This window comes from Jatropha curcas, chromosome 11 (genome assembly GCF_041381405.1).
Source record: "Jatropha curcas cultivar XTBG-Jc1 chromosome 11, XTBG_Jcur_1.0, whole genome shotgun sequence".
Taxonomy (NCBI): domain Eukaryota; kingdom Viridiplantae; phylum Streptophyta; class Magnoliopsida; order Malpighiales; family Euphorbiaceae; genus Jatropha; species Jatropha curcas.
The window spans coordinates 521,700-541,793 of NC_143161.1; the positions used below are offsets into that span (position 1 = coordinate 521,700).

The following is a 20,094-nucleotide window of genomic DNA, read 5'->3' on the forward strand; positions in this document are numbered from 1 at the left end:
TGACCAAGAAGCTTTTTTGCTAGTGGGCTAGTGCTATTTGTCAAGGTATTCACATTGATATTAGGTGACCATTGAATTGTGAGACGTTATTATGGATTGAACTCCTTAAGATTTAAGTATCAAGCTTGGTAATATACTAGAGGTATGTTTGGGCGAGTAATGCTTGAGTTTAATGTTTATAAACCGTTGGAACTCGGTTGCAAGGAATAAAGTCGTTCTTAAACATTAGCCTTATGGTTTTTCTGTGATTTGTTCAATGGGATCTTCCTATGAGATGTTTTTAAAATCATGAACTATTTTAGCAAAGGCATTTGGTTCCGCGAAAAAAACTTAATCATTGTCTAAAATTATTGGACGGTGCGGGAGCTGGTTAGCCAATGGAATTCTTGTTTGCATTATGATTTTGAGGTGCTCTGTTTGCGGGAACTGGCAGGATTATTTATCTCTACTTTTGGGTGTGGGTTCAGGAAGCTACCTGTGGACTTGCGACTCCTTGATATGCTTATGTACGATGAAATTGAATGTTTCAGTTGGGTTACTTCTGAAAGCTTTTATTTCTTTAAGCTTACTATATCCTCAGGAATTTGGTGAAGGTATCATAGTTCAGCTCATGTTTTCTTTTCAGATATAGCCAGATACTTGACTTTACGAACTTCCGGAATGTAGAACGACGGGTTCTTGGAATAACCGGTTTGAGTTCTAACCTCTACCGTCTCCTTAGGTTTCTCTTCTAAGTTGGACAGTAGAACCCTCCAAAATTCCTCAACTTTAGGGACAACAGACAGCAAAAATTTTCAAAGCAGATTAATTGTAATCTACAAATATTTTACAGTAATCAACAATTTGATTTTAGGATTAGGGTTTAGGGCTAATATTTTGGAGGCCCCGGAATGTTAATAAACTGACTCCGAATGTGAAGTGATAAGACAGGTTCCACAGGCTGTCCCTCTGTCCTAAAAGTTACACAGCAAGCAATCTCAGTGGTCATAAAACTGTGGTTAATCCAACGGGGTCCTATTCAACATCCAAGTTAGCAAATTTCTTTTTATATGCCAATACAGAAAACCCTTGTACAGTACTCTAAAAATTCAAAAACTGTACTCAAAACTCAAGTTTTTCCGCCAGAGTTGTGCCATAAAAAACTAAAGCTGTGATTTCCTTGCAAGCAATGCTGGTTTATTCCTCACGTATTGTGCTCCATATCCAGCTGTAGAAGCCACTGTCGTGGCAGCCACTAACCAGCTGCACCAAATCAAGGAAAATATAGCACCAAACCATTTAAATAATTGAGCCGCAACTATTTGAGAAATAAAACTGAGAGGTTCTATATTTACCCCAAATATGTAGTATACGATTGAGTTCCCTCAGTTCCGAATTCTGGTTGAAGAAGGGTTGTGGCAACTAATACCAATTGGAAAACGGTATTGACCTGTCAATATTATGATCCTTGTTAGGAAAAAGCACAAAAAAAATTTTTTCTGAGCGATATCATATCCTTTTGCAGCTTTTCATCCTTACTGGCATTCTTTTTCAACTAACATTGCCTAATGGGTTAAACTTAAACCATGTTGCAAATGCCATTGCTAGTCAGATCAAAATAATATGAAACACACCTTGCTTATGAACAAAGGTTCCACCTTCTCAGGACGGGTTCCATCAAGATTTAAGAAATCATACCAACTGTTCCACTGAAAGAATAAATTCAACAATATACAAGCAAAATTTTGGTCAATAGTCACATTAATGATCTTCAGAATAACATGAAAAATAATAAATAGCACGTTCAAATCAGTCAATATCACCTTCCAATCCAAACTACTAGCTCTATGATATACTGCACCACCAACAAGGGCAACATCTCGCAACACAATAAGTCCCACAAGTCCAGCTTCACAAGAAAAAAAAAAAACAATAAGATAGGTTGGATTAACATACTTTTACAGTACAAACCACTTCATGTGAGCGTGATCAACACTCTGAAAATATAATACATAAGCCAGCAGTTTGCTATCTCATGCCAAATGGCAGTAGCATGGGGTAGAATATAACAAAAGAAAACTTTAGAGACCATTGAGTGGCATACACTTTGGTCCTGTGACTCTAAAATTTTAAACTCGTGCCAGCACAAATTCAAAATTTGAAGCACAGAGAAGCTAATTAAGTAGCTCAGGTTACAAGAAGATAAGCTTAACAGCAGAAAAAACTTACGGTGTAGAAGATCCATATGCACCATTGCCAATGCAACTGATCCAATAAGAACCTGTATCAAGAAGAGAGAATAAATGAAATAAGATTAACTGACTGCCAGTTGACGACGTACAAATAGCAATCAACAAATTACAAGAAGAAAGTTTGATATTACCTTGTCAGCAAGAGGATCAAGGTAGGAACCAACAACCGAATTAATTTTCATCTTCCTAGCAACGTACCCATCTAGCTACAAGAAAAAAAAAAAAAAAAAGAATAAAAGGAAAATTAACTTTATTTTCACACATCTGAACTTGATTTGTTATTAGATAAATTGTCCAAGTATGGTTACCCAATCAGTTGCCCCAGAGAGAACCAACCCCACAAATGCAGAAGAATACATTTCATTTGTGATCATCCTGCGTAAAATTTGTTAATCATCGTTCTAAAACAAGACATAGCAAGACATACACATAACAATCAATAGGAGAACTTAAATTGAGATAATTGGTGACTGCTCCAACTACCAGAAAGGAATGACTAATCCAGTACAAATAACCAACCATCCTTAAAACCAGCATGCCTATAAATGATAGTCCCAGCTGTTCTCTAGCTTTCGAACATTAATTTATATGTCATAGTTAAATAGCTCAATCCACCACTGCTAGTTCTGCAGTCCATCAATATGAACTGTCTGTTTCTTTACATGGAAACTATTGTGTAACAAATTCCCTAATTGTGTAACAAATTCAGAAATCCTATTGTTTGCCTCAAGATTTCACCAGTCAAGCGAAGAATGTTATTCGTGAACTCTAACCTCCAGTCCCAACAGAAAGTGTATTTAATCGAAGTGCAGAAATCAGAATTGAAATCAAAATAAATTTCAGTTTGTTCCAAGAAGACCATAATAAATAAAATAAAATCACCAAAAAAAGCAAGAGTACCATCCAAGCAAAGGCCCAGAAACCAAACGGGTCAGAGAGATGAAATTAGGAAGATTCACAAAACTCTCCAAAAATCCATCATCAGAAGCATTTTTCTTCAATTCCTGGACCCGATCCAAAACTGTCTGAGAGGTCAATCCAGTGCCGATTCGATTCCTAAGCAAATTCAAGTTCAACGCCTCCACTTTTCTCAAAACGACAGCGTTTCCACGGAGGTAAAGCGGAGTGGATGATTGCAAGAGCTTCCAAGGAGGCGAAGATAGGAACAGAGGGCCATGAGCTTGAAGAGCGATCCATTTGGACAGAGGAGAAAGGAAACGAGTTAGGGAGTAACGAGGAGGAGGGTAATGCAAGGGGTAAAAAAAGAAAGGAGAAGTAGTATATGGAGATGGGATTATAGAAGTTGCTGTTGCTGTTAGGAAAGTCCTATTCTGGTTCGTGTTTTTAGTGGTTAAAGTTCTTAGCGATCTGTATATCACCATCGACGGCGCATGTTAGTGCTTTCTCTTTTCGGAAATATTTTGCAAGAGTTTTTTTCCCTCTGCAATGAAATTTTAGGCTTTGGAGGGGTTTAGGGGTGGGTGGGTGGGTGGGTGGGTTGCTGGCCGGGAGCGACATGCGTCACTTGCTTGCGCTCGACAAGCGTACAGCGAAAAGCTTCCACAAGTAGATATCTTAGTGGCCTCGGCCCGGGAAAAAGCTGGCCATCGTTTGGGCTTTACTTTGGTTCTCAGGAGCTAATGGGCTTCACTTGGTCCTTTTCTTTCTAATTTTTGGGAGTTTAACCCATAATTTGGATGGAGAGTTTTTGAAAATAATTTACCACCACAAGGCAACTCTATTGTCTCACAGTTGGAGTGGTGGAAGCCATGTCAGCCTTCCCTCGCGGTTGCCATGCATGGTCATTTATAGGTCAATCAAAATTAGTGAAGCTAAACCAAAGAGTAAAAATAAAATAAACATCTGGATAGAAGAAAAGAAAGACAACTAGATTTTACTAAAATTAATTAATGGCCATTAATGTGTTTGTACATTTATATATAAATACAAAATTTGAGAAGGTGGTGAAGTTTAAAGAAAAGGGTGGTAAAAATTAGTGATTAGAAACACAAGAACAGGAGGAGGAGGCGGAGGAGGAGGAGGTGGTGGAGGAGAATGAATTGTTTTTCGTGCTGTAAGTTGCTACACAGCAATTCATTTAATGAGACCATAGAATACCCCAAGAAGGAATTCAGGCAGGAAAACTCATTTTCATTCTTCCTCAGAAATCTTTCACATAAAACAGGTATTAATTAATTTTCTCTTCTTTTCTTTTTCTTTCTATCCCTTGAGAGGGTGGCTTTTGTGTACTAATGTTATGGTTTCGCCCCTTCCTTTTCTTTCTTCCTGGAGATTTCTGTTGCTTGTATTTTGATGTTTTAATTCTGCAGGCAGTGCCAGGCGGAAACTAATTAATGAGGAGATAAAGAAAGTTGGTGCAGAAGTTTGTGCTCAGGTCTTCTCATACAAAGAACTAGCCGCTGCGACTAACAACTTCAGTGCTAATTGTGTTTTGGGAGAAGGTGGATTTGGGAGGGTCTACAAAGGACACATTTTGAGAACTGATCAAGTCTGTTGGATCATTTTGTCTTGTATGTATGTGTTTTAATTTCCAGATTCATATTTTATTTAGGGTTTTGGTTTCATTGTTTTTTAGGCTGTGGCTATTAAGCAGCTTGACAGGAACGGCCTGCAAGGGAACAGAGAATTCTTTTCAGAGATTCTCATGTTAAGTATGGTTCAAAATCCCAACCTTGTCAAATTGATTGGCTACTGTGTAGATGGTGATCAGAGAATCTTAGTTTATGAATTCTTGCCCAATGGAACATTGGAAAGTCACCTTCTTGGTAATGTTTAAACATTATTTTTCAATTATGAACGACAAAATTTGTTTAAGATGTATTTTACATTTGATTTGCATATTTAAATGAATGTAATTCTGAAATTAATGGCAGGAGTTGAGGACTAATTTCATATTGTTAGGGCTAAAAATGTTTATAACATTTTCTTTATTTTCCAGAAGTCGGTCCTGGAAAGGAGCCCTTGGATTGGGATACTAGGATGAAAATAGCAGCAGGGGCAGCAAGAGGACTGGAATTCTTACATGATGCCAATCCACCAATCATTTACCGCGATTTCAAAGCATCAAACATTTTATTAGATGCAGAATTCAATCCAAGGCTGTCAGATTTTGGACTTGCTAAGTTAGGTCCAACAGGAGGGAAAGAGCATGTGTCTACAAGGGTGATGGGAACCTATGGCTACTGTGCTCCTGAGTATCAAAAGACGGGTCAGCTAACAAAAATGTCTGATGTGTACAGTTTTGGCGTTGTTTTTCTGGAAATGATTTCAGGAAGGAGAGTCATTGATTCTAAAAGGCCAAGCGAGGAGCGAAACCTTATTGATTGGGTATGTTTTGATAAAAGAAAAGTTTCTAATACTTGTATAGATTAACCAAGAGTTGTAAATAGCATTTGCTTCTTGCAGGCGGAACCACTTTTTAAAGACAAAAGTAAATTTACAGAAATGGTTGATCCATTGCTTAATGGAGATTACTCAACAAAGAGTCTACATCAAGCTATTGCCATTGCAGGCATGTGTCTCCAAGAGGAAGCTGAAGCTCGACCCACAATGGAAGATGTAGTAACTGCTCTTGAATTTCTTTCCAAGCCAAAGATTGAGGAGAGAAGTGAATCTGAATCATCAACAAGCAAGCTTCTGCCTGCCAATTCTGGGAAAGAAAAAGATTTGAAACAAGAGTAGGAAGTGCTTATTGGAGTCAACTTTTTGATAAACCAAACAAACCATAAAAAGTTTTAACATTAGATACAAAGCCGCTTCTCCTGTACTTGTTAATTGCTAATAGGGATGATCGTGTATATACCACTCTGTAACACTAGTTCACAAATTCTCTAATGAATTTGCTGTAACTTTGTCATCCAAATATTTTTGAAATATATATAGATAAACAAAATTAGTTTTCATTTATAAGAATATTGACTAAACAATCATTTCCTTCATATCATTCTTGAGGATTCTATAGCTGAAGCCAGAAATTCCATTGGTATCTGCAACTTCCACAGCAGAGCAGATGCTCGGAAGGAATCCATTGCTGCTTCCTCGTCTCTTCTTTCTTTTCCAGTTCATTCTCAAGGACCAGAAACTAGGCCTTGAACGACCACTGCTTGAACCCATATCAATCTCAGATTTACTGGAGCTCACACATCTATCTAACTCGACTTTAGTGAAGTACTCAATTTCTCTCCTCACTAAAGATCCTACGGTTCCTCTAGTGCCTATCGCGACCGGAGAGGGTGCAGCCATTTTTTTGGGGAAGTCAGTGGTTTTGGTGGTGGTGGCCTTGTAGTGCATTTCAATATGATTTAAGTAATGGAAAAGGCTTGTGTATGAAGAAAGTTGTGGCCCTAAATATTTTTTTTATGAGAGAGTAAGGTTGTAGTTGTGGCATCTCATCTTTGGTGTTTTTAAAGTTGTTTTTGTAACTTCTTTATTAAAGTGGACAGCATGAGATTTTGCATAATTGGAGCGTTGGATTGGAGAGGATTGTCATCATATTCATCTTGCGGTTGCAATGAAAGCTTTTACATTTGAACCTAACAAAATTTTTTTTACCCTTTTGACTATGTAAAACGGTTGTCCCTTTTTCTCATTTAGAAAGAGAATTTTTACTTTTCTTCATTTTGGAAGCAGTTTACCCATTCCACCCGGTGGCAGAAATCATTTTCTTCGTTTTGTAATGACCACTTTGACAGGTACTCATTACTAGGATTATAGGATAGACGAATAATCTAATTTGTGTTTATGGTTAAGCAATCCTGTTGGAATCTTTTTTAATGTCCTAAATAAAATTTTAGGGCCCCATCATGTTTCCTTTTGAGTGGGGCCATTGAAAAGCAAAAATTTCCCTTTAGATTGAATTGATGGGTTTTTTGGGTCACTTTTGGTTACCATTGCCCTTCAAAAAAGTCTTTTCCATTTCGGATGTTATGCACGATACTGATGTTGGCAGTTTACTTCAAAAACGTAAAGTCCTTTTAATTTCAGTTATAAGGGTTTTCAACAGTGTTTTTTCCTTTTATGAGACAAGGGTATTACAATAATTTAAAAAAAAATAATCTATTCTCTTTTTTGCTAATTGAAAAAATTTACTAAGCTTACGTAAAAATTATTGTCTTCTTGTCGTTTGATTGTTTTTGGTTTGTCTCATTAAATTTGCAGATGTATATGTAATCATTAAAAATTTATATTGATGTCTTGTTTGGAAGCATCTATTATGCCAATCAAATAATAGCAGCATTAGTTGCTTGATTGTCGGCAGTGTCGTCAAATCGTAATTGGAGTAGGGCCTAGGGGCAAAGCTGATGTTCATCTATCAGAAAGTTATCCATGTCATATGTAAATGCAAGGGAAACTTTTCCCTCCGATAGGCAAAAGACAAGAAGCACCTTACTGAACTACATTAATTAGGGTATTCATTCTATTTATTGATAGAAAAATAAAAACTTTAGTAAAAGTTAATTTGACAATTTCCCCTTTAAAATTTCAAACGAACACAACTTCAAATGTGTAATCCTCTGACTGTTCCTTTATTCTAAAAGAAGACGAGAGATTAACTATGCAATCATCTTATTGGTATCGCTCAGTGACACCAGATGTTTTGCAGATGCAAGACTCAAATGAGAAAGTACAAGTTCGATTTAGATAATAGATCTGTAAAATTAAAAACAGCGTCCTAGACTCATGGTATATGCTATTTACTACAGTTCTGAAATGAATAACAAACAACATAATTGTTTTACATCAGCCTCAAAATTGGAAATATACTCTTGTATTCTTATTTTCTTTATCCTTTTTGCCTTTATCTTTAACAGTTTCTGGTTTCGATTTCATGTAAATAGTATTCAAAGTTGTATACCAGGAAGATGGCAAGAATACCTCAGCCTCCGATGAGAAGCAAGAGCATTTTGTAGAGCAACATCTACTCTTGACCCTTCCTGAAACAATGCGTCATACAACTGACAGACAAACTGTGACAATTCCCCTTCGTCATCATCCCAAAAGCCCATAGAATGATCTATATTCTTCTCAGGATCGCTATCTTCCCAATCGCTTGTTGGACTGGCAGGTTCCACCTCTTCATTGTCTGCCTCTTCCTCTCCAATCTCAAACCTCCCACTCTCCAGGTTAGGGAACTCCCCTGATCCATAGGCTGATATCAGTGGGATTTCTTGGGGATCTGCAGAAGGGCAGATAACAGTTTTTGCACCAGAATCCAAGAAGGCCTTAATTAAAGATGGAGTAAGTCCATAGGTCCCTGTGCATATTATGATCCTGTCCCTCCAAGCTCCAACCTGGATCACACCAGACAAGCAGCAACATAAATCAGGCAAAAAAAAAAAAAAAAAAAAGAAGGCCTAGTGTGCCACATCAAAGAACAGGAATAAAATCTTCATCAAGTGAGATATTGAGCAATAAATAGTTCTTACACATAACTGTTTCTTGAACTAGAAAAAAATGAGAATTCATGAAGAGTGCATCATTATACTAGAGAACGTGCTAATTAGTATCCAGAGGAGAAGGATAAGATGAGAAGGAAGTCAAGAGACTAATTATAATGGCACAGGTTCATGTCTACACAGCAAGAGGTCATGCTTGCGCAGGACCATTACTGGGTAATGTTTTTGAGAATATACCAGCATGAGACATGAAAACTACAGAAGGTTGGTAGTGAATTAGATTTGTCAAATAGTACATAAAGGTTCATAACATTGAGAGATAGGAACCAGTAGATGAAATCAAAGCCAAAAACATACCATCCAGCGAACATCATCAGGTGTTAAATGCATAGAAGGAACTGTTCTGCGAAACATATATGCTGCAATTTCTTGGTCATCCTCCATAACCTTCAACAGACAGTACAGTGGAGATCAATAGTAATTATTACCTATAAATAACAATGAATCATCCAATTGGAAAGGAAGAAGTCATGGACAAATACCTGTGTCTGTCGTCCAATATAACGATGGCCAACATTTCCTACTTGGAAGTATGGTCTATAGCGAACCAGTTCAGCAATAGTTGAAATATTGGAAATGAGTGATGTAAACTTCTTGCAGCGGCTACGCATCATTGATAACAAGCTAAATTTTACACTTTGGAGAAACTTATCTGCAAGATCTCCAGGTTCGGCAACAACAAAAACATCATTCTGCCAGCTAGAGAAATGAACGTCGAACAGGTTACAAAAATGGATGAAACTAAGCTTTATATCAAACAGTAACCAGTAAAATGAAAAAGAGGTGTTTTCACCTTAATATCAATCCCAATGAGTCATTTTGAAGGGCTAAATGTACAATTCCAACTTGTGGAGTATTCTGTAACTTTTCATGCAATGACCGGACAGGTAAAGATAACTGTCGGCGTGCTGAAGGAGACATTGGTGGTGATGAAGCATTCTTTCCAGATTGAATTCCATCCAAGCTTAAAGGCGGCACCATGTCAATTCGGCCAATCCGCTGGGGGCCAAAATCAGGACTATATAGAAGTGGGCTTGATGGGAAGCTTCCAGTAATCAGAGGTGACGTAAATGGTGAAGCGAATGTTGTTGTTGGCACTGTCATTGCAATTCCGGACGCCCCAAGCATGAGAGATAATCTAATTCCATTCCGGGCACAAAATGATTCAAGTGCCCGAGCATGGTGCGTAATCCTACCTGAATCAGGACTATGCAAAGCTTCAACAAGTAGCACATTACGCCTCCAACCCAAAGAAGGAGTATTCTCATCTAACATAATGGCAAGCCAGAAGAAAATTCAGATCAGCAAGAGTACCAGAAGCATTGCAAACCTTTAGAAAAGTAACTTTAGATAGTATGACCAATAATACCTGCTTTTGATACCTTTGCCTTGGGGAATTGCTGGGTTTTCAAAGTATCTGAAATCTTATCATCATGCTGATGGGGTAAAAGTAGTCTCTCACAAACATTCTTAAAGGCTTCTGAATTATTTTGGATATATTCCTCAACTGCAGCTTCCAACTTTAGCCAGACAGCTGGATCAGTTTCGTCCAGCTCCATATCACAACGTTCATCAACTGCAATGGTTTAACCATATAGGAGATGAAATAAGAATTAGAAATTTTTTAGTAAAAAAGCTACTCTTCAAAGATAATTTGCAATTTATAAATTAAAAGCATCTAAAACATGGAAAAGATAAGAGGAAATTTTTTGAGCATCCTTCAAGAACAAAGGATCTGTTTCATGCCCCAATAAACGATAAATAACTCCAAAGTTTCAACATTTGAAACACCTGGATTAAAGCGAAAATACTGTATTGCAGGGAGCATAGGTAGCAATGTGCTCAAAGCTTCTTCAACTCGGTCCACTGAACATGCACTCTCAATCAACACTTGCCCAGTGTCCAAATAACGCCAACCCCCTTTCCTTGCCTACAACAGAAATATTCACAATGAGATAAAGAAGCAATTAAAAACAATATATGGGGAAAGAGAAGTAAAAGCTACAGGTTAGAAGAATTTATCAGAAGCACCCACAAATAATAGTAACTTAGAACATTGAGGAAGATAGAATTCATCTTCTGGTGTACTGTAAATACTGAACACTTTCAACTGCTCTATACTAAAGTTTCCTTCTAAATTTTCTCAGTATCTGGAACAATCATTATATAATGCAAACACTAAAGAGGAGAAGGGAGGGGAGAAGAAGAAGAAGAGAGAATCACCTTCGTTGGAACAGAACCACAGCCAATTGAAACCAAGCAGTCAATGTTTGTGTCAGGCCATAAGAGTTGTGCTTCCCTCATGGCAAAGATAGTAGGGTTGTTTGCCACTATAGCACCATCTTGCCAACGGTGTATATCTGTTTCATGGATTGAATTTAAGCACATTATTCAATTTGAACTTAAGGATGGCGAAGTGGGGTTTCAAAACATGATAAACAGGTTAAGAGAATACCATCTGAGAAATCATCAAGATAATATGGAGCAGCAGATGATGCTCTAATAGCTTGCCAAACATGATGCTTACAACTTCCAATAAAAGCACTGCGTTTATAGCCAACTTGAGCACCAGTTGTAGGTGATCCTAACACAGTAACCCCTGAACTTTCCGAAATTGAAAAAGGCACTTCAGGTGTTCCAGCAGGATACTGTATATTGAAACCAAAAAGAAAAGGTTGAAGACATTTGTGGAACAACATCCAATGACAATTATCACCATGGATACATTTATAAATCTTTCAGCAAAATAAACTAGTTAAATTTCTAAGGCTTCTTAGCCTCCTTTTATTTGGTGCAAAATATTTGCTAAGAAAACATTTCCATACTTTGCAGTGCATAAAACTCACAAAAACTAGTCAATAGAAAATGCTATCTTGTTTAAAGGGAAAAATAACCTTTCAAGGAAATCGATTTCCTGCTTTTAAAGGAAGTCATTCTCCAAAATTTCCACAAACTCATGAAAAGGGAATGAATCTATAAGGGTGTAACCTAGACATATACCTACCACTCTGTCAGTCTACTGATTATTGCCAATTCTCCCCTCTGGTCACTGGCTGTTGCCAGCAGCAGGCAACAACCCACAATTACACAATTTTTAATTACATAATTTTCTCTCATTTTCAACTATAATTAGAAAAAAAAAAATTCGGAGACATAAACAGATCTTATATGGTGAATGAAAATTTAGATTTTCCAATGTAATTCAAATACTATTAAATAATTTTCAATTTATTTCAATATCGAGACAAACAAAAGAAATTAGTCATTTTCTCATAAAAATTTCCCAAAAACAAGCCAAAGAAACCTAAACCTAAACTAATGATCATTTTAAACACCAACCAAACCTGATAATTGCGAAATATAAATGGTTGAGCTGGCATCGCGCTGACCAAAGTTGATACAACAAAAACTTTGGGAATGTTTTTTACTGCTGATTCTATTAACAGATCCCCATCCTCATCAGCACACATTTCCTTTAACAACCTCTCAAACTGATCTGCACTGTGCTGCAAGACAATATATTATGGTATTCTGTTTTTTGCATACTGGGAAAGGAACATATAGTAGAAAACATTATAAATTATCACAACAATGATATTTGAATTGGCATATTTGAGGAAGTAACAACTTATATTAACCATTAGTCCTATTTTTTTCTAAAAGTATAACTTATTAAGATTAGCAACATTTTCAAGTCTTTGGGAAGATAAATTTCGTTCATGATCAATTTTATGTTCACTTACTGAAAATGTAGTCGTGTGTGTGTGTGTGTGTGTGTGTGTGTGTGTGCGCGATGAAAGAATCTTGGGCAACATGGGTGTGTGTGATGAAAGAATCTTGAGTAATGATGATGAAGGAAGTGAAGAAAACAAAGAAAGGATAATCCATACTTTAGATCCATGTACAACAACTCTAAAACTTTGCGATGAACTTTTATAAAGCTGATCCAACTTCTCTCTCCAGCTTGCAGCTTCATTATCCTTTGGTGTAGGCTCAGCAAAGACTAGTTTTCCTAAAGAAGTATATTTATACAGGAGAAATATTAAAAATGGAGCAATAAACAAAATATTTTGAAATATTACATTTTGAGAAATCATACGCACCGAGATTTTTATATATTTCCTCACATTTGTCCAAGGTCATCAACTTGATACCAAGAGCAACGGCCAGCATACCACCCGTTGATGTGCCACATATAAGGTCAAACAACTCATGTATACGTTTTCCAGTCCCCTTCTCAATTGTTTTAAGCATCTGTACTGTTGCCAGACCTTTCATTCCACCTCCATCCATTGAGAGTATGCGCAGACCTTGCTTTGCAACTTGTCTTCCCCTTATGGCACGCCGCAAGTTTTCATTTTCTCCTAGTAGCACAAATTGGACAATCCCTTGTGCATTAATAGACTGAACACTCGGAAAATATGGCAAAAAGTAAAATCCAAGAGACAAACCAAAAATTGCCAAAGCACGAGCTGCTGCTTTATTCACACGTGGTTCAGACGTAACTGTCAACCGCATCAGAAGATCCCGTAGACTTTCAGAGGTGACCAAGATGCTTCGATTCTCCAAGCAAAAGGCTAGATTTCCAACTGCTAATAAAGCTAACCTTTGCACCTGGTGAAAGAAGAACCAAATATCAAATGATGGCAGAATTCTAAAAAGTGGTAACAAATACCTTTCTATAATCACAATAGAAGGAGAACTTACCTCGACATTTTTATGGGCACATAACAATTTTAATGATTTCAATATATCCTTGGTCAACATCTTCTGAGCTACAGTATCAGATCCAAAGGCCAAAGTAGCCACAACTTGTAATACAGAAATTACTTCTTCATGTGCAACCGATTTCAGCACTGTTTCAATGGGTTGCATTATGTCACACTTCATCAACTGCATTGCAACAGACACATCTCCGGCAAGAGATGATAAAGCAGAGCATGCTTGTTCAACCTGCCAGAAATAAGAATTCACAAAAGTGCCCAGATAACTGATAAATAAGCAATGATTTGACTGGCGATAGTAAGAATTGCCTACATACCACATGCTGGTTGTCACTACTTATCATGCTAATAAGCTGCCGTACTGCATTTTCATCTTTACCAACAACAACACGGTTTCCTTGGTCTTGTATTATCTTTGCCAGTGCAGATGCCAGCAATGGGTGATGACATGAAGAAAAACGGAATAAAAGAGAGAAGAAGGCACTCAGCTTGTGTCTAGATGGACCAAAATAAGAACTGTTCTCCATCTACAATGGCCAAATAACAAAATTAACTTAAGAAAGCAAATCTAGCAGCTTAAATAACTGCTATATCTGCAGTATGATTAATACCTCTATCTGCACGTTTACTGATCTCAAATTCTCATCAGCTACAATCCTAATATTAGCAAGAGACAAGTGGCGAAGTTTGCGCAGCGGTAGAATTTCAGGGAGGAATTCCAGAGGATTACCAAATAGCCTAAGAATTTGTAACTCAGCCACAGCCCTGCCATTCAACTGGAGATAAACAATAGACCCAAAGAAAATTCTAGTGTTTACAAGCTTTATCAAACCTGAGAAGGCAACAAATTATATCTATCTATATGTTGATAAAATGACCTGAAATCAAGAAGAGGCCGGACAAGCTTATTGTGTTCCAGAGACAATTCCACCAGTCCAACGCACTGCCTCAGTTCAACTGTTCAAATCTCCAACCAAGTTGATACAAGGAAAAATAAATAAATCAATCACGAAGCATGCTCTGATTAACATATATAATTAACCAATTCTTACCAGGAACTGAAATCAATGTGTTGTAATCGACAGTGAGAACTTTCAAATTTTTCAGTTGACCGAGCTCTGGTGGCAAAACTGAGAGCCTATTGTTATCAAGATAAAGCTTCTCAAGTAGCGGCAATCCAATTAGCTCAGCTGGCAGTACCTGTTAACAAAAAATTATATTCCATTCCCAATTACCAGTGAAAATAAAATCAAATAAAAATCTTACCGATAAACCGCAACCGCAGAGGCTAAGCAAGGTGACATTACGCCAATGCTCACCACAACCATCGCCAAATCCCCCAGTAGCCAGGTTACACCTCAATAACCTGGTCAAAACCCCAACTCCATCGCTCTGCTGACCGGAACCAGCTTTGCTCAACGTCATCCCTCGCAACGGCTCCCTCCTCTTCACCACCTTCATCTCCACCCTAACATTTCCTTTCTCTCCCTTCTCCTCCTTCAAATCCACCTCCACACAGTCCTGTGGTAAAGGCAACGCCACCATCAACTGCGACTGCAATCTTAAAGCCACCTGATCTTCGTCATCCCCAGCCGTCCAATCCAAATCAAACCGAAATCCAAGATCCTGATCTCGAGGTGGAGACATCGGTAACGACGGAGATGACGATGATAATGAGCTTGACGACGATGATGTTGATATACGATTAAGATCGTCTTCGGACTCCTCCGTGCCATAATTCAGCGTTAAACGGAAGACCTCTGACGGCCGCTTCCAGGAACCTAATCCCCAAGACATTGTACAAGAATAAAATTAACGCTCGAGAATTGATCTGATCGCACGGTTCGGATTGATCATGGCAAGATAGTAACGGTTAGTGATTAATTTTTCATGAGAGAAGTTTGTTATCTTCAAAATGGAGGTTAGGGAGAGAAATGATTCGCGGTTAGGGTTTGGAACCCGAAGGTTGGATTAATGGCGGGAGTTCATAGACAGAGAGATGAAAAATAATAAGAAACAGACGTGAACTCAGATTGTTGCTGGTGACGCTGCTGATCCGTTAAACTCTTCAAGTTTTCGGTGTTCTTTGTTGTTGCCGGGTAAGTTTGTGCGTTGCGGTGTCGTTTTGTATGTATAGAAAACGACGTTGTTTCAATAATAATGTCACTTGATCCAAACCCAAAGACAAGCCGAAGGCTTCACGGGGAAATTACAAATAAAAAATCTGTAATTTTGGTTTTTACAACCACCACCTAAATTCCCCAACTTTACACAAATATAAAACTATATTCTTTGGGTGAATTTCAAGTTTTAATGTCTTAGGAGTCTTCTTTGTACATATTTATAGCTTGCTTGGAATTAAAAAAATAAAAAATGTAAATTTTAATTGTAATCCACTAAAATTTGTCATGAACAAGATATAATCTCATTTTACTATATGTTTTCTTCTCAATATCCTTTTGATATCAATATCATGTTAGAATTTCGTGCAAAGCAATATTAATTAAGCATAATTTAGGGATAAATGTGTATAATTCCTGACAATAATTCCAGATTCGAATCCCTTTTTCAATACTACAAAAAAAAAAAAATTAGTTAGCATGTCAATCCCAGAAATGATAAATTAAATTTATTGAACACATGATTGTATAGCAATCTACAGATTCAAATTGGTTTCAGTCTAACAATTTTATTAACTGGCTATAACAATCCTAATGAGTAAATCATAGGCCTAGCTCCTTAGCAGCAGAATTAAAAATCGTATACAAGTCGCGCTTCACTTCAGCATCAGCGAATATGTACTCGATCACATTTCTCGCTAGCTCAAACATTTCCCTCTTTTTGAGACCTTCAAAATACAGAACAAATAATCAATGGTGATAAGCTATTTGATATTTCATGAATTAAAGGCACAATTAACAGTTCGCCTACCAAATGCAGATGAAGCAAGACTATATTCCTGAGAAAGACTAGTCGAGAAAACTCCAGAATCATCTGTGCACAGTACTATAGGATGTTTTGCATTATACAAATCAACTGCAAAACAGAGAAACACATGAAAATATAGCAATGAGACGGTAATGGCCGAATCACTAGCAATAAGTTTTACATGCATGTTCGAGACTAAACTGTATTAATTTGTTTACTTAGTACCAAGGTCAAACACCAATGTCAAATAGAACAGAAAACTAACCAAAATGATGAATATCTATCGATGAAATTGACTCGGTCATAATGTTGGATGTCAAACAAATTTCAACCTGCAAAAGCAAAAAGAATTTAGCTAGTGAAACAAATATACTACAATTTCTATTCTAAAGTTTTTCAAAGCCCTCAACTGCAGTTAACAGTATGAAAATGCTAGGCCCTTGAATATAAACATAATAGCTATAGGCATGCACACAAGATGAGTGAAACTAAACATATCTTTTATGGTCAGAATTTCAAAAAAATTCCAGAACTGCAATCACATAGAAATTCTTTAAGGCTTTTCCACCAAATGTAAAGAGTCTATAATGCTGGGCATGAAAAATATGATTGATAAGTAATTTAATTAGAACCGCAGGTTTGATTGAGCAAACTCCATAGACCAATCAAAATCTAGTTTTCTCAAACCAAAAATGATTGTAGATACTCAACCGGAATTCTGGATGATTTTAACTTTCTCCAATCATCCTCGCCAAAGAAGATAGCATGGCCAATTCTCTGGGGGAGAAAGTCAAGCATCATCTGGATCTCCTCATGACGATTAGGCACCTACATGCACTAGGTTGCGAAAATAAACTAGTTAGTGTAATTTCACTGTAACAGAAAATACAATTTTAAATACAGCAGCAGCACTTGACACATCAACACACCTCTCCACAGTGAAGTGTTATATAGAGACCTTGTTCCTGGGCAAATTTCAATGCTGGCAAGAATGTAACCCTGTTCAGAGAGAATGAAAACTTAGGACTGTAATACTTACAAAACACATACGCATTACTACTAATGAAGAATTATTGAAGGAAGTACCATTCACCCACAACAGGATTTCCAGAAAGATCAATGCCAGTTACTCCTAAATCTCTCATTTCTAGAGCAAGCTTAACCTGTAGAAGATGGGGAAAGAAAAGTTCGAAGCCTTAGACAGTTTGATACTTGACAACTTAAACCAGAAAACAGTCGTAGAGTTTTCCTAACATACAGTTTCCATTGCAGCTTCAGTGGTCTCACGTCGGTCAATGCTGAGAAGAAGTCTAACATATATGTTTCTCCTTGTAGCTCCAGAACATACATCATTATTAGGAATTGAATTTATGGAAGTTCTAACTTCCAAATTATGAGGAGCCAAATCCACCTCGACTGAAGTAACAGCCCTTAAACCTTCCATCACTGCTTCCATGTATGAGCGTTTGCTCATTTCTTTAGACTCGTTTTTCTGGATTACATAAATGAAACCCACAAATTTCTCCACCGGTATAAACTAATTGCTGATATGAAATGAGTGAAGAGAAAAAAAAAAAAAAAAAAAAAAAAAAAAAAAAAAAAAAAAAAGCACTAAACAGCTCTTGTAAGTACCTTTGGAGTTGTTCTTAACTCCAAATATACAACATTCTCGGAGGCAAAATCTTCAACAACCTGTTTTTTTTTTTTTTTTTTTTTTTTTTTTTTTTTAAGAGTTGAAGAATCAGTGCAGAAACATTCAAATATCAATGGTTTAACACTTAAAGAAGAAGAAGAAGAAGTCACTAAAATGCAACTTATCATACTTCTTTTGTGATTCTTGCAACCGTTTTGTGATCAGTGGTAAGAATGTGAATCAGGTCAAACAACTTGAAGACTTCACGCAGCGAGCGGTCATCTGAATGGAAATGGAATGAGAATTGCTAGCAATGGTAAGAAAGAAAAATTAAAAATCAGGAGAGAAAATTGAAGTGGACTACAAGAAGAATTATTTTAACCAATACTTCTTTTTTAGTTTATGAACAATAATATCTCAGCCAAGCAAAGTAATTGGCACAATTTAAACGAAGCTTTTGCTCTCTCTCTCTCTCTTTTCTGACGCCAAATTATCAAATTGAAGGCTCAACTTGAACAACTCCTTCCTATATTTTCCGAGGAGAGCAAGAACCAGTAAAAGAGGAAAATGGACATACTTTTCATGATTACATGTTCCACATCTGAGAAAACGATTTCACCCTTTTCACCCAGAACTCTAGCAAGTTCCCTGTAAATAAAAAAAAAAAAAAAAAAAAAAAAAAAAAAAAATCAAACTTTGAGTAGTTCAAGGCAGATAAAAATATCAATAAAATCCTAAAATTTGAAGCTTCCTAACTATTTCTTTCACCTTATGAATGAAACCATAACAATAAAAGAACTAAAATATTAAACATATGCTTTTCATCAATAATACAACGGACTCTATTTACCCAATCTCATAAGGTAATCAACCAGAAACAACAGTAAAAGAAACAAAAAAGAAAAGAGAGAGAGAGAGAGAGAGAGAGAGAGAGAGAGAGAAATAAAAAAAGAAGAAAAAGTATGAGCTTACAGAAGTGTAGAGTCTCTGACAGAGCCATTGAGGTGGGCATGTAGCTCAATCTTAGGCATGGATATCCACCATTCCATTTCTGCTTCTGTGTCTCCTCGTGGACTTCGCTTTGCTGCGTGCATTGGGGCAGTAGTTCTCGCGGAGACTATCTTCTCAGTCTCGGCTAAAGGTCAAAATCTTTCTTTCCCCTTGTTCTTTGTTTTTTCCGATTCACTTTTTAGGCATGGATTGGACATGTTCTCAACTAATTGCCCCGTATCGGGCCATACCCACAAACAATTATCCAGCCCAAAGAGCAGAGCCTGTACACTGCAAGTTGTTTTGTTTGTAACCATTGAATATTTTTAAAATTATTTACAGTTTTTCTAATTTAACTAATTATAGGGTAGAAATTTGGGTTTGATTAAATACGTAAATATGTAAAATTATTATATTTTAGATTGTTAGGGTCGTCAAATATCAAATGTCTCATAAAATTGTCCATTTTCCTTTTTTTCTCTAGTTATTAAATATTTTACAAATTACAGAAATTGATATGTCAATGGAGCATTAACTCTCAGCATAAATGTTCTAACTACTATAGGTTCAATTTCTTTTTTTTTTTTTTTCGTTTTTTAAAGTATTTGTTTTTGTCTTACCACATAAATTTGTTGTAGGTGGATTCATCTAGAGTTGCACCAACATCCATTACAATCCGAGTCAATTTAAATGAGCTAACTCGTTTTAACTTAACTCAACATGTATGAAAAATAATAAATTTAATTGAATCAATTATTTTTAAAATTTGCGGACTAATTTAAATAAATATTCACTAAATAAACTCATATAAATCCAATCTAACTCAAAAACAGTAACAAATATCTTATATATTATATTTAAAATTTATTAATTTTTTTATTACGTGTATGGATGTTATTATTCTTCTTCGTTTTAAGCTATTAAGTATTAATCATTTTTATTTTTTAAAACTATTGAAAATGGCTTCTATTTGGGTCTTAGAGATGTAGGGTTGACGTGGGACATTCTGGGTAAAAATAAACAAAAACAATGTTGGCCACAAACGATGTCGTCCAACCTTGGTGCAAGGAATTCATTAAATTTTGCTCTTCCATTGCAGGAGAGAAGGAGAC

General features: G+C 36.6%; 5 protein-coding genes across 5 annotated transcripts; 1 reads left to right on the top strand and 4 right to left on the bottom strand.

Annotated features, from left to right (window-relative positions):
* Positions 1 to 981: 981 nt before the first annotated feature.
* CLS (cardiolipin synthase) lies at positions 982 to 3,717 on the bottom strand. Its single transcript, XM_012235987.4, has 8 exons — positions 3,132 to 3,717; positions 2,540 to 2,606; positions 2,363 to 2,437; positions 2,209 to 2,260; positions 1,803 to 1,888; positions 1,614 to 1,688; positions 1,335 to 1,429; positions 982 to 1,242 (listed from the first exon to the last, which is right to left on the bottom strand). The coding sequence occupies exons 1-8, from the start codon at positions 3,611 to 3,613 to the stop codon at positions 1,143 to 1,145; spliced, it is 1,032 nt and encodes a 343-aa protein (XP_012091377.1). The 5' UTR covers positions 3,614 to 3,717; the 3' UTR covers positions 982 to 1,142.
* Positions 3,718 to 4,218: 501 nt separating this feature from the next.
* LOC105649363 (putative serine/threonine-protein kinase PBL23) lies at positions 4,219 to 6,164 on the top strand. Its single transcript, XM_012235989.4, has 5 exons — positions 4,219 to 4,416; positions 4,562 to 4,740; positions 4,828 to 5,017; positions 5,191 to 5,579; positions 5,658 to 6,164. The coding sequence occupies exons 1-5, from the start codon at positions 4,287 to 4,289 to the stop codon at positions 5,931 to 5,933; spliced, it is 1,164 nt and encodes a 387-aa protein (XP_012091379.1). The 5' UTR covers positions 4,219 to 4,286; the 3' UTR covers positions 5,934 to 6,164.
* LOC119371092 (uncharacterized) lies at positions 6,132 to 6,659 on the bottom strand. Its single transcript, XM_037640593.2, has one exon. It carries the CDS (start codon positions 6,540 to 6,542, stop codon positions 6,171 to 6,173), a length of 372 nt encoding a protein of 123 aa, XP_037496521.2. The 5' UTR covers positions 6,543 to 6,659; the 3' UTR covers positions 6,132 to 6,170.
* Positions 6,660 to 7,800: 1,141 nt separating this feature from the next.
* Positions 7,801 to 15,526, bottom strand: LOC105649364 (phospholipase A I-like protein). Its single transcript, XM_012235990.4, has 18 exons — positions 14,698 to 15,526; positions 14,484 to 14,631; positions 14,310 to 14,388; positions 14,043 to 14,196; positions 13,749 to 13,958; positions 13,415 to 13,660; positions 13,159 to 13,321; positions 12,811 to 13,071; positions 12,598 to 12,719; positions 12,052 to 12,213; positions 11,163 to 11,355; positions 10,931 to 11,067; positions 10,499 to 10,637; positions 10,077 to 10,283; positions 9,501 to 9,975; positions 9,190 to 9,406; positions 9,005 to 9,094; positions 7,801 to 8,542 (listed from the first exon to the last, which is right to left on the bottom strand). The coding sequence occupies exons 1-18, from the start codon at positions 15,226 to 15,228 to the stop codon at positions 8,093 to 8,095; spliced, it is 3,984 nt and encodes a 1,327-aa protein (XP_012091380.1). The 5' UTR covers positions 15,229 to 15,526; the 3' UTR covers positions 7,801 to 8,092.
* Positions 15,527 to 16,047: 521 nt separating this feature from the next.
* On the bottom strand, positions 16,048 to 19,174 carry LOC105649366 (adenosine/AMP deaminase family protein). The gene is made up of 11 exons (XM_089715845.1): positions 18,965 to 19,174; positions 18,570 to 18,640; positions 18,183 to 18,274; positions 17,992 to 18,051; positions 17,618 to 17,851; positions 17,446 to 17,522; positions 17,289 to 17,358; positions 17,071 to 17,187; positions 16,625 to 16,691; positions 16,363 to 16,467; positions 16,048 to 16,279 (listed from the first exon to the last, which is right to left on the bottom strand). The coding sequence occupies exons 1-11, from the start codon at positions 19,084 to 19,086 to the stop codon at positions 16,155 to 16,157; spliced, it is 1,140 nt and encodes a 379-aa protein (XP_089571971.1). The 5' UTR covers positions 19,087 to 19,174; the 3' UTR covers positions 16,048 to 16,154.
* Between the last annotated feature and the right edge of the window lie 920 nt (positions 19,175 to 20,094).

What these genes read in the sequence shown, in the direction of transcription:
- CLS (XM_012235987.4), bottom strand. Translation starts at nt 3,613, where the DNA reads ATGGTGATATACAGATCGCTAAGAACTTTAACCACTAAAAACACGAAC. An exon ending in TCTCTGGGGCAACTGATTGG is followed by an intron (nt 2,438 to 2,539) that starts GTAACCATACTT and finishes TTTTTCTTGTAG; the next exon opens with CTAGATGGGTACGTTGCTAG. An exon ending in GCATATGGATCTTCTACACC is followed by an intron (nt 1,889 to 2,208) that starts GTAAGTTTTTTC and finishes TTTCTTGTGAAG; the next exon opens with CTGGACTTGTGGGACTTATT.
- LOC105649363 (XM_012235989.4), top strand. Translation starts at nt 4,287, where the DNA reads ATGAATTGTTTTTCGTGCTGTAAGTTGCTACACAGCAATTCATTTAAT. An exon ending in ATTGGAAAGTCACCTTCTTG is followed by an intron (nt 5,018 to 5,190) that starts GTAATGTTTAAA and finishes TTTATTTTCCAG; the next exon opens with AAGTCGGTCCTGGAAAGGAG. An exon ending in AGCGAAACCTTATTGATTGG is followed by an intron (nt 5,580 to 5,657) that starts GTATGTTTTGAT and finishes TGCTTCTTGCAG; the next exon opens with GCGGAACCACTTTTTAAAGA.
- LOC119371092 (XM_037640593.2), bottom strand. Translation starts at nt 6,542, where the DNA reads ATGCACTACAAGGCCACCACCACCAAAACCACTGACTTCCCCAAAAAA.
- LOC105649364 (XM_012235990.4), bottom strand. Translation starts at nt 15,228, where the DNA reads ATGTCTTGGGGATTAGGTTCCTGGAAGCGGCCGTCAGAGGTCTTCCGT. An exon ending in GGCAAAGGTATCAAAAGCAG is followed by an intron (nt 9,976 to 10,076) that starts GTATTATTGGTC and finishes CCATTATGTTAG; the next exon opens with ATGAGAATACTCCTTCTTTG. An exon ending in CTGATGATGTTCGCTGGATG is followed by an intron (nt 8,543 to 9,004) that starts GTATGTTTTTGG and finishes GGTGTGATCCAG; the next exon opens with GTTGGAGCTTGGAGGGACAG.
- LOC105649366 (XM_089715845.1), bottom strand. Translation starts at nt 19,086, where the DNA reads ATGCACGCAGCAAAGCGAAGTCCACGAGGAGACACAGAAGCAGAAATG. An exon ending in TAAAATCATCCAGAATTCCG is followed by an intron (nt 16,692 to 17,070) that starts GTTGAGTATCTA and finishes TTGCTTTTGCAG; the next exon opens with GTTGAAATTTGTTTGACATC. An exon ending in GATAGATATTCATCATTTTG is followed by an intron (nt 16,468 to 16,624) that starts GTTAGTTTTCTG and finishes TCTGTTTTGCAG; the next exon opens with TTGATTTGTATAATGCAAAA.